Genomic DNA, 12,437 nt, shown 5'->3' with positions numbered 1-12,437 from the left:
GTATTAATTAAAATTAAAATTGTAAGTGAATATTATTCAATACATTAATCAATAATTAACCAGGTATTCAGAGGCTACTAGTTTGTCTAATGGACAGAGTGAATCCTACTATTATAGATACACATGGTGAGATTTCTAGGGAGGGAAGATATATAAAACATTAGAATTTGAAAACAAGCAAAATATTACAGACTTGCTAGAAGCTTTATAAAATGTTTTTAATACAACGAAGTCTTAAAATTTTAATAAAATTATCAAGAAATGTATAAAAACTCCAAATCTGTATATGGCAAAACTCTGTCATTATGATAGTTAATTTGTAGGAAGTAGAGTGTAATATTAAATAAAATTAATGAGTATCTGCTGTTAAAGAGAAAAAAAGCAAAAGGATATTTCATATTTTTACTCTAAAGTTAAGAAAACAAACATCATATGTTCAGTATGATTAATACACTCTACTTTAAATGCATTCATATGAAACTCATTTCAAATGTATTTCAATGTTAGTACCTAAGGTTTACACTTAATTTTTTATCTTTTTTTTTTTTTTTTTACTATTTCCTGATTTTTTTTTTTTTTTTTTTTCATTGTACTACTGTTTTACTAAAGCTGGATCCTGGAAATAGCAAACATTTTTACTTAGTTGATTTTTATGGCCATTAAACTATGCAATCTATGCTTTTAAATTTTAGGAGTTCAAAATATAATTCAGGATTCTAGAAACACATTAACACTTACTAATGAAAGCTGAATAAAGGATTAACAACTATTCTTTTAAATTAAATCAGTTATGACTTTTACTGATCAAAAAAAATAAATAAAAAAAGCTTCAGGTGGTGCCTACACAATAAAATTTTTCCCTCTGTGTCTTCTGGTTTTTCCTTCCTTGTCTCAGTAGTTAAGCTGGGCTGATAACCTCATTCAGGGTTTATATGATTGTATACTTTATACTTAAGAAGTGCATTGGGCAATGTCCTATATGTAGTACCTCAGTACTATGAGTGCTCTAAGAATATGCTATGTTCCTTTCTCTGCAAAAGTTCTAGGTTCCACCTCTCCCCATGGCCCCTGGGGCAGATCTTAATCTTTTCATGCAAGAGTTAGCTGTTTGGGGGCCTCTCCACACTCTAGCCCTGCCCATACACACTATGGACGTTAGCATTATAATCATTAAAATGCCTTTTTTGATCATTATTTAGCCACTCTTAGCAAGATGGAGGATGAAGGAAAATCAGACTCATCTCATTCTCTTGAGTAAGACTCCGTCAGAGGAATATACTGGGCAGCTCATCTTCAGCAGAGCCCCGGGTATAAAAGTGAGAGATGGTGGGGAAGTTTCAGAGTCAGACCCAGAGTTAAAATATGTTTCTAATTGTTAGAGAAAATTTGCTTTTAAGAAGGACCTTACAAATAGATAAGGAAAGCAGTACTGTTATCAGGAATGTTTACGCAGTGTGGAGATAGCCTTTTCTCAGATGTCCTTGCACCAGGCACACTGGGTTTTGAGAAAGGCTTCAGAGATTAAGTAGAGAACAGCAGTCTCATGGCTTAATCAATGTCTTTATATTGTTCAGTGTGACCCTTCCACACATCCAGGGCTCTTCTGCTGTTCCTTCCACTACACAATCCTTTCTGGTTAGACTCGCTTCAGACCACCAGCACTCAACAGCCTCCTTCCCACCATCCTGCATTAGGTTGTGTCAGCTTCCCTTTCTGTAAATGGCTTCTTTCCTTCCATTCTGGACCCATAACCTACTACTGTCTTTGAGAAGAAGTTCATTATCTGTCTTGTCAAAGTCTGCTCCCTTCATCTCTTGTAATTTCCAAGCACTAAATTTGACCCTTTGTTTCATTCCCCACGAAAATATTATAACCCCTAGGGATAGGAATCAAACCTTGGACCTTCTTCCATATAACGGTTCAACATTGTGTTCTCTGTGCTGACTTCACTCAGTCACCCAGTCCCTAGCCTCTGTAGCTTAATACCAGTATTTCTATCTTGATGATACGTTTTTCCAAAAATAAAAATTTGAAGAGTCTGACTTTACAGTGGGCCATCCCGTGGCTCTATGATGTCATTGTTCTTTCATCTCCACGACAGGAATTCCTGTCCTTTTGTAAAACCAATCTCATTACAAGCTCAGCAATGTCAAGGCTGTTCAATAATAATCACAAACCATTTCTCTAACCACTTTTTTTTTTTTTTAAATTTGACAGATAGAGATCTCAAGTAGGCAGAGAGGCAGGCAGAGAGAGGAGGAAGCAGGCTCCCTGCCGAGCAGAGCTCAATCCCATGTCCCTGAGCCAAAGGCAGAGTCTTTAACCCATTGAGCCACCCAGGAGCCCCATCTCTATCCACTTTGTATTTTCACCGATCATATGCCCCCACCCCCTACTTTTTATCCAGGTTGAATATCTAGCTTATATCATGGTCCATAAGCAGATTCCTACCAAATTCCCCTTTAGTACCAGTGATCATTTTATTATCCTGGCCTCTACCTTTCACACCTGAAGAAAAAACAGTACTTACTTTTATATTCCTTACTCCATAAAGTTCTCTTCTTCACTCCATGAATTTGTGACTCTGTAATTTTAAAATTACAGTTTAATCTTTTTTGTTGCTGTTTTATGTTGTTTTAGTTATTTATAAACTCAGCTATTTATAAAATCATTTTATATTACTTATAATATTAGTGTTTTTCTGTGTCTTATGTATGTGTATTTATTTTCCAAAGTTTCTCATAAGTGTAACTTTGATTATTTTTGAATATAGTACTAATTTTTCAAACACATTACATCATAATAATCTACCCTTAATCAGGTCAAAGGAAGAACTACTATATATAAAATTCTTAGGATATTAGCCAGGCAAAAAAAAAATGTATTTTATGCTGGTTGTAAGAATCTTGTCTCAAATTAAGAGCATGTGGATCTTTTTACTTCTGGCTTGCAAAATTCCCACATTTGATTCTCCCAAGGACAAAATGCTGATCCCCAAATACTCACTCACAAATATTTAAATATAGGAATAATTAGGTTTAATTTTTACTTTGATATTGCTGGAATATGTAGATTTTAATTTTAAAGGGGTATTTGAATTTTAAAATATTATGTGTAATAACAGTATTTTAAAATTAAGTACAAAATAAATATTAGGAAAAAGCTATAAAAATATCATGTTTAATCATATCATATAAAAATTACGTTTTCTACTTTTAGTTGCTTTTTTAAAAATTTATTTAAACAGGCCTAGACTGCATATGCCTTCAGAATTCTTTGATGCTAATCTCTTATGAATACCAATTAGTTTCTAAATTTCTCAATTCAAGGGCTGACTAATACTGTTGCCTAAGCATTAGGTGGGTCATGTTATTTTAAACAGAGATGGTGGCTAATAGTCAGCAGTATGTCAAGAACCAGAAGAATTGAGAAATTGGAAAGTTTTGAGACACCCTGTCTAAACAAGATTAAGATAAAACCAGAAGGATGATCATGCTTCTAACCCCCAAAGATCTTTGTGGTAGCTGCATTCTTAAACATCAGGATTAAAGGTTAGAATCACATTCAGCATGCAAACACGTATTCATGAAAATCCCTGTCTTTAAACAAAAATTTAAGAATGTCCCAGGCTGTCCATAAATAATAACAGATTAAGAAGCATTAGTGTGAGGGTCAGATTTTTTTCCACAAAGAAAAATTAATTCCTCCTATTTTTAAATATTTTACAATACTTCCTTCCCTTTTTACTACTTTTTCATTAACACTTAATTTTTTAAAGCAATTTGTTCACATGAACATTCAGAGAAAGGTACAGATATTTCCCACAGACCCCCTGCCTCCCCACAAGCATATTCTCCATGACCAGCATCCCCCCCAACAGTAGAATATTGTTTCTTTCCTTCAGAAAATATACATAGATTTTTATAAGTTTATTTCCACTTTTATAAGCTTCTCTAAATAGTGTAAAGCAATCATTTTTCATATGTAGTTTGTATCTAAATATAAATATACAAAGCTAAAGATTTCATCAAAAATAAATGCTAAGAGCAAAATTGGAGAGCAGTGTTCAGTTTTTAAGTGTGGTATCATCTCATCTATTGATGTTATTAAAGCAATTAACTATCACTAAGATTCAAATCATTTACTGCTACCAACTGTTTACTAACATTTTCATTTTATTTATTTTTATATAATCCTATATATTACTCTTCAAACTTTACAGACAATCCAGATTAAATCATGTCTACAAACACATAACTAGAACATAAACCTTTTTACAAGTTTTGTTATATTGACTTCTTGCAATGCAAAGAAATCTACTAAATTTCTTTCTTATTACCTTAACAACTTGAAAATGTTTTAAAACCAGAACTACATATCCCTAAGAGAATATAAAAAGAAAATGCATTGTGAGCCAGTTTTGTAACAATGAGGTAGAGGCAGAATGAGAAAATGATAATAATCCTACTGTGTGGGGGGTAAAAATACATATATATTTGGTATTGTTTATTCTATATAGTTTTTTCTTAAACATGTTGTTAAAAAAAAAATCTATACCTTTATATCCAACCGAGAATAAGATAGTAGCTTATGATGTGTAGAACCCCACTGTGCCCCTAGACTTGGAAGATTCTTGTTAGAATGTTCCTATTGACAACTTTTAAAATACCTAATCTGCATAAGTTATTTTTAAGATTCATCTAGATTTTTTAAAAAGCAAGAAAGAAACCAAGCTCAGGGTTTTTGGAAATTGTTTTATTGGCGAGGTCTATGGATGGACACCATTGTGTAGGGGCTGCTGATTTTCCCTTCACATATTTCCCCATCTCCCTTCCCCAGGTGTTGCTGCCATCACTACCTTTCCCTTCCTCCCCTTTCCTCATGGCAAGACGCATGGAAGAAGAGTGCTGTTAAGGCCTCTCCATTAATCAACAGGTATGGTGGTTCCCATGAAGCAATGCCGCTGGCCCTCCTCTGCGTTCTTCATTAATAGTCTAACTCCTTGACATTCAGAAGACGCATTTCTACACTACACAGAGTCTACTGATGTGGCAGATGTATTCAACTTGAGTGTATCTTTACACATTTCGGCATGCTATGCATTTCAGAATTCCCTGCACAGTTAGAATTCTTTTTTAATGTAAAGACTACAGAAGAATTAATGATACAATTTTCGGAGAAAAGTGTTGCAAAGTTTCCTCAACTGATCACATAGGAAAGAAAAACAACTTGTATGTGTATGCCACTTTCAGCCTTCTACAAGACTGAAAACAATAGTGATATGACATACTTTTGAAAAGTGTAAAATGGGAATGTTTTGTGAATTTTAAGTCATAATTCAATTAGTATCACATTTGGATTTTCAAAAGCATTGCACAAAACTGCATGCAGATGAGAGATGCTTACTCATTTGGTTACAGAAAATTAGGTATAAACCAATTCAAATAAATCTAAATCCCCCTACAAAACCATGTCATTCACATATGAGAGCCAAATATATTCTAATCGCTTTCTGCAAAACTTTTTTTTTTTTTTTTTTTTTTTTTTTGTCAACTCAGCTGGTGGCATTTGAAGGAGATGAAGGTGACTGCTTCCTCCAGCAGTCCCAAGATTACCTCTGTTCAGGCTGCTGTATTTTGAAAGGAGCTAGATCCCTCAGGGCTCAAACTCCAGCAGAGTCATAACCTATAAAACATAAACACTTATTCATCATGGGGAAACACCCACCTCCTTGATTTCCTTTTTCACTAGAAGAACTGGTCCTTCTAGGTCCTGCAGGGGCTTGTTTTGGGGATATATCAGGTTTGGCATTACACCCTTGTGACTCTCTCAGGATGTTTGAGACATGTGACTAGAACACTACCTTTGGGCTAGGAAAATTGTTGGCAGACACTTTAAAATAGTAATTGTGTCTTAAAAAAATAGTTAAGTGTGTCTCTAGGTGTGTACATGTACAGTAGCATTATTTGTGATATTCTTTAAAGTGGTAGCATAGTGAAGACTTGTTTGTTCAATACACAAACCAAATCATTTTGATTTACATGCATTTTTTGCCGATGCGACCTTAGCCATTAAAGGCTGAACCATTCATCTTCACTCAAGAACAAATGGCCTAGTCTCTGATAAAGCTCTGAAATCACTAGCTGTCCTCCATAACCCCATTTCTACACATATCTTTCACATCCACAGGCCTTCACAGAACTGGGTCTCTCCATCCGGAGGGCCCTTTCCCTACATCTGCTTGGAAAACTCACAAAAATAATAGTAGACCTGTGCTGAGAGTTTAACGTGTGTCAGGCGTCATGTTCACGAGTTTCCTCTCCATCTTCTTAATTCATCTACACAAAGGAACATAAAGTTAGACATTATTAGCATCATCCATATTTCAGAGGGAAAAAAAAGAGGCTTGGAGAAATCGAATACGGCCACGATCACTCAGAATTGACTAAAGTAGGATGTGCCTTCTGTAATTTTTCCTGTTTTCTCCCATGTGAAGCTGTGACTCTAAGTCACATTCAACTCGGACTTACAAGAGGACAATAATTTCATCTTCTCTTTTATGAACTTTCTATGTCAACAGTGTTTGTTTCTCACTAAATGTTGGACAAATGAGTGAATGTTTACAAAACCATCACTCATCTTCCTTATCTGCGTGTGGACCATTCCTCTCATCCATACTTCTCCCTGCTGTTTTCATTCCCCTTGGTATGTTCCTCTTGACCATTATTAGCTTCATAGATTACTCACTATATATTGTAAGAAATATATTAAATGAACTAATTCATTATTTTCTCCCAAATTTAGGACCAGTAATTAAAAACCAAATAACTATAAAATAATTGCAAATGCAGGAAGAAAACCTAATTTGAATTTATGAAATTAACCAAATCTAGTGTTAAGAAGTATAGCTATCTATACTTGTGTCTCATATGGAAAGAAAATTCAACCAATGCATTCTAAGATTTTGAGGAAAGGTAACCAGAGCAATTCTTTTTTACATTATAGGAAAATAAAAGAAATGCATACCATATAAGTAAGAATCTTATCAGTTTACCAGAAAAGAAAAGAAAAAACAAGTGAAGATTAAAATATAGATGAGATTAAGAAGATTAATCAAGAAGGAAAAACATTTTTGTTTTTTTGAGAAAAAAAAGAAACCACCAGAGTCTGGAAAAATGAAAAAAGAAATGGAAAAGCAATAAAAAAAATTGAGGGAAACATATCCTTGAAAACCAGAGACACTGAAAGGACTTAAAAAATATACAAAATAAAACTGTGAAGGAAAACAAAATCAATGCAGGAAGAGAAAAGGAACTTTATGAAATTTTGTTTCCTTCATTTTTAGAAAATCTTTTGAAGTCCAAGTTCTGGAAAGAGAAAGAGCAAGTTAAGATATTTTGATTTAAGAACACTGTATATTTCTAGGACTTTTTCTGAGGAAATAGTGCTTTTGAGAGCAAGATAAGTGTTTGAACATTAACTTGGAGTATTTAGAACTAAAAAGATTGTGCCTAGAAAATAAATTGAGTTAAGGCTTGATGGAAAATTAAAATACAAGTCAAAATATCCCTCATAATCATACTCTCTAGTAAGATAATCATAAAACTAATTAATCAATCTATTAGCTCTGTGATTATTGTTCCTATCTTTTATTATTATTATTATTTATTTTAATGTGAAGAGACTAGAACATAGAGTAAGTGTTTGCTGAATTACGCATGGAATTTTAAGAGAGATTATGGTCAACTAATCTAGTCTTAATAATGCCACTATAAGAATCACTTAACTCTGCTTGAATAATTCCAGTGACACAAAATCTAGAGGTACCTCACTGTTATTTTGGGACACTTTTAACTTCTCAGCTTTTTCTTATATTGAGCCAAAATCTGTCTTCCTGTAACTTGAATTCATTTATCCTGGGTTTTCTCCTTGGGAAAACAAATAATAAGTTATATTCGTTTTCCAAACAAAAGTATTTCCAAGACGTATATTCAAACAGGCCCTCTGTCATAATGTTTACATATGTTGTGTCTCCCTACATATTATTTTCTAGGTGAAAGCCCCAGTTCTCCTAATTGCTCTGTGTTGCTTCATTGCAAAACCTTTTAGCATTCATTTAGTGCAAATGCTTTTTTTTTTTTTTTTTTAATAGAACAAGGAATTCAGGATGGGCTCCTACAGTTTATATTCTCATATTTGGTCAATTTGAAGAGCCTGGAAAATCTATTTGAATACCTTCAGAGACAAAAGGGAGGTGCAGCTTAAAACAGCATATGGCTTTGATCTGAATTTTTACGTTTATAAAGGTATGGTTTGGATAGTGAATAGTATAATGTAAAAATAAAATAAATAACTATGTATAAAAATGGCTGAAAAAAGATAGAAAAATGAATTAATATTTCAAAAATAACATTTGGTGAAGGCAAAAGAATTTTCAGGTCTTATCTTTGTATTTTTAATTGAATACATATTTTAGTTTGGTTGATGCCTGAGATGGATCTTTTCCTGAAAAAACTCTGTTCATCATTCTAACAAATCTGGCTCTTAAAAAAAAAAAAAAAAAATTCCCTAAGTGGATAATAATATCAGTGGATCGTGGAAGTAAAAAACAAACAAAACAAAATCAAAATAAAAGCTATTTTATTTTCTCAATAAAATTACTGACTCTGCTGATGAATAATATGTGCTAGCATGTAGTAGTATATTACACAGAGGTCAAAGAGGACAGAATAAGACTGAAAGTTGTATAAAGGATTCCCTGTCAGATATGGACTCTCCCCAATGAAAGTTACTGCAAAGTAAATTTTTCATTTATGTAAAGTACCCCTTAATGCCAAACTGCTGTCAATGTCCCTCGGTGAGTTCTATTTATGAGTAGATTCTGGCACTCTTTCAGAGGCCCTGCACATCTGACTTTTAGTGAGTGCCTACACAGAATATATGGCCTTTACTAGAACCTGGAAATTTAATTAATTTGCTGGCAGAGAATACTTTTTATGCCACGTGGCTTTTCCCTGACCCTACCCAAGATTTCCATTTTCAGATGTGCTTCATATATTATGAACCTATATAGTCTTAACGAACATTTTCCATATGGTAATTATAATGTTTGACTTTATATTCTCAAAAGCTCCAGTGCCTACATAAATTCTTTCTCTTTAATACTAAATGTTGCTTTGTAAGTTATATGAATATATACCCTTCATTCTGCTTTTCCTAGACTCAATTCCCAGAGCAATATTCTTTGGTTATTTGATTATATGTAAGATTCTTAAGCAATATTCTCAAGAACAGAAAACCTCTATCTGCTTTGTCTATCACTGCTATTAAAGATGTGTTCCATGTGCAGCATGTCTGATTTAATATCTTTCGCTCTGTCTTCTAGTGTTTTAGAAAGAGGAGAGTGAAATGCAGCACATTTGGGTTAATCACTTGCCCTCTCAAGACCTCATGTATGAATTTCCAAAATAAGGAGTTTAACTAGTATGTTTTTAAAGTAACTTCCAACTTTCTATGGAGTATGGAAGACAAGGAATTTTAGGAATTAGAGTTTTGTTCTGGATTTGCCAATAAAACTATATTTCACCTCCCCAAGATACAGTATGCTTATTTGTAAAATACAAAGACCAAGTTAGATCAGGGATGTCATCTTTAGAGACAACATGTGCTGACTTATTTTTCTTTCTAAAGCTTTCTCTTGAGAAGGATTCTGAGAATTTTGCTTTTGAAAATAGGTAAATGCAAGAGAATGTTTGATGCTCTAAGGAAGACAAGTTGAGGAGAGGACTACCACTTGAAATAACTGAAGGACTTGAATGCAAAAGAGAGACAAAGGATTGAACCCAATCTTTATGATTCTTAAGGGCAAAAAGAATGCCAGTAGGCTTAAACGGGAGAAAATTGCTTCCATATAAGGGTGAAATTTATTATCCTTAAGAAATAATAAAATCCGCTCCATAGAATAGTGTTTGTTCTGAAATCTGTATCACTAAGGATGTTGAAACTTAGGTTGCATGATTAACTTCTTCAAATCATTATTAAAGGACCTCATTCATAAGATAGCAAGTTGAGAAAATGAAATCCAATGCTAATGGTCTGTGATTACATGATAATCATCAGATATAATAATAGTGATAGTTCTGTACTGGAATTTGGTAACGTAAGTCTCACAAGATTTCACTGAAATTGGTGACTGAGAATTTTCAGTACAAATTATTATAATTGTTAGCTAGTGCCCATAGCATTCTAGAAAAATGCTTTTATCTGACCAATGCTAGTGTTCCGGAGAGAAAGTCACTAATTTTTATTCGTGGAGTCATTACTTCTTTTCTATCCAGAGAATCCACCTTCTGTCCTCATTATGAATGCTATTTTTCTATTGCAATGTAACTGACTATAATAAAAATTGTAATAAAGACAGCTTGCAAAAGTAACTTAATGATTCATTGTTTTTAATTTATTAAGATGTGGGACATAAAGCATTCACATAGAATCATAAATTATTTTATTGGGAAGAGATTATGAAAATTCCTCATTTTGAAATCCAGTAAAGAAAAAAAAAAAATAAGCAACCTTTCAAGGTCATTCAGTCAGTGGGAGAGGGGTGATCGTATTTTTTGAATCCCAGTCTAGAGGCAACCAAATTTACTGCAGTAGCTTGCTTAAAAGTATAGATCTTGGTGAGTTGACACTTTCTTTTGTGTCCTTAGATGCACTACTTATCTTGAATCAGCAGGATGAAATAGGAAAGCAAACACACAATTTTATTTATAAGAAACAGAAAAACACTAGGTAGTGTAGCCTGCTGTGTTCCTGGAGGGGCATAGAAGTTGGCATCCTTTTGTAAATCTTGACATGACAAACATTCTTTGTAATCGTCTAACAACTTTTGCCAGAAGTGAAACCAGTCAAAAATATATTCCAACTTAAAATCAGGAGCTGCATAATATGATCTTATCACCTCTATTTTGTGACTGAAGACACCACGGTATGCAACCTTCCCAGAGTGTATAGTCAATAAAGAGGAGCAAGTTACCAAAGATTTCCAATCATAAGCATTAATCAGACTCAACTATCATTATTTAAGCTTGCCTGTCCACTCTAATCAGAACAACAGGCATCAATTAAATAAATAGAACATCTGATTATAAAAAGAATTGTTAACACAGGCACATTAGCTGGTTGTAATAGGATATGAGCTAATTGACAGGGGGGAAATGTCCTGAGACATCATACGCATACTGCTCAGGATTTTAATTCTTCGTGATCTTTGTTGAACATAGCACCTTGAAAACCAACGTGTTCAAGTAATGAAGAAAATGCATACAAATATTTTTCAAACAACAAAAAATGTGGATCTAGTCTTGAAATTTTACCAATTTTGTGAGATAATTGAAAACACAATCATTACACTAGTTTTACTGATTTTTATATTTATGAATGAGAACAAAAAGATGAGATTGGGAGGGCTGATGGCTTTACAAAGATGTTTTAGATTATTTTGAAGGTTCCTGCCCCCCCCATAAGTCACTGTACTATCAGTGACTTTTCTCCTTATTTTTGAACTAGTTATCAAAAAGGCCTACATTATAAGTCTTTCAATGTTGAATTAACCAGGTTTTGCATAGTAAGCATCTTTCGGTATATCCATAAAATAATTTCTTCCAAGAGACTGAAGTTCTAATTTTATCACGGAAATCAACAGAAAAGTAACTTTCAGCTAACACACTAATTTGCTTTACTGCAAACTCTTCTGGATTGCATTAGGTTAGGGGAGAATATCCAAATATTTTTGGCTTCAGTAGGAGTGAGAAAAGAAGCCAGAATAAAATCATTTGGTTATGTTTTGCAACACTTGAACTTAAGAAAATTGTGGTTATGCCTCAGATACTGAAAACATATGCTGAACTATGATAGGTAGAAGATATTTTTATGAGAAAATAAGGAGAGGAGGAGGTAGATTAAAATTCAGCAGAAAAAACTACTTGTGCATGGAGTAAATCCTGAGTGAAGGAGAAAGGAAACTTCTAGAACCACTCCAGACCTGCCCAAGGATCCTTCTTCAATGGTTCTATGGTTCACTGGGCAGATATGTTCTTTTTTTTTTTTTTATAAGGTTTCCAGAATATATGTCATGGATATGTGAGTGTTATGTAAACACAACAACCTTTTGAATACATATGTAAAACATAGAATCTATTTATGACCTTCCACGTTGCCTTAATAGTGGTATTGAGATACTATATATCGCAAAAGAAATACAACCATGGACATTTAAAACTATAGTTCATTATTTTTGATTTAAAGAATAATGAAAATTTAGAAAGGAAATGTGTTCCATGTAACAAAAGTCTCCTTTTAGCAAGCCTCTTTAATTTTTTTTTTTAAGTTTCTGTTTAAATTCAAGTTAGTTACGATCCAGTGTAATACTCGTTTCC

At 33.4% G+C, this 12,437-nt stretch overlaps 1 protein-coding gene across 8 annotated transcripts in view; it reads left to right on the top strand.

Annotated features, from left to right (window-relative positions):
* Window positions 1-12,437, top strand: part of PCDH7 (protocadherin 7) — a 417,735-nt gene that overhangs the window by 217,707 nt on the left and 187,591 nt on the right. For 2 of the 8 annotated variants that reach the window (XM_082727738.1, XM_082727736.1), the window contains exons 3-4: window positions 4,840-4,935; window positions 8,153-10,433. The exons of 4 other annotated variants lie outside the window; for them this stretch is intronic. In XM_082727738.1, the coding sequence (XP_082583864.1) occupies window positions 4,840-4,928 (89 nt within the window). In that variant the 3' untranslated portion in view covers window positions 4,929-4,935; window positions 8,153-10,433. Of the gene's footprint in view, window positions 1-4,839; window positions 4,936-8,152; window positions 10,434-12,437 lie in introns of those variants that run through there. 2 more of the 8 variants (XR_014310935.1, XM_082727737.1) reach the window with 2 other exon arrangements.

Source organism: Mustela nivalis, assembly GCF_964662115.1.
Source record: "Mustela nivalis genome assembly, chromosome: 4".
Taxonomy (NCBI): Eukaryota; Metazoa; Chordata; class Mammalia; order Carnivora; family Mustelidae; genus Mustela; species Mustela nivalis.
This window is presented reverse-complemented; position numbering and strand designations above follow the sequence as displayed.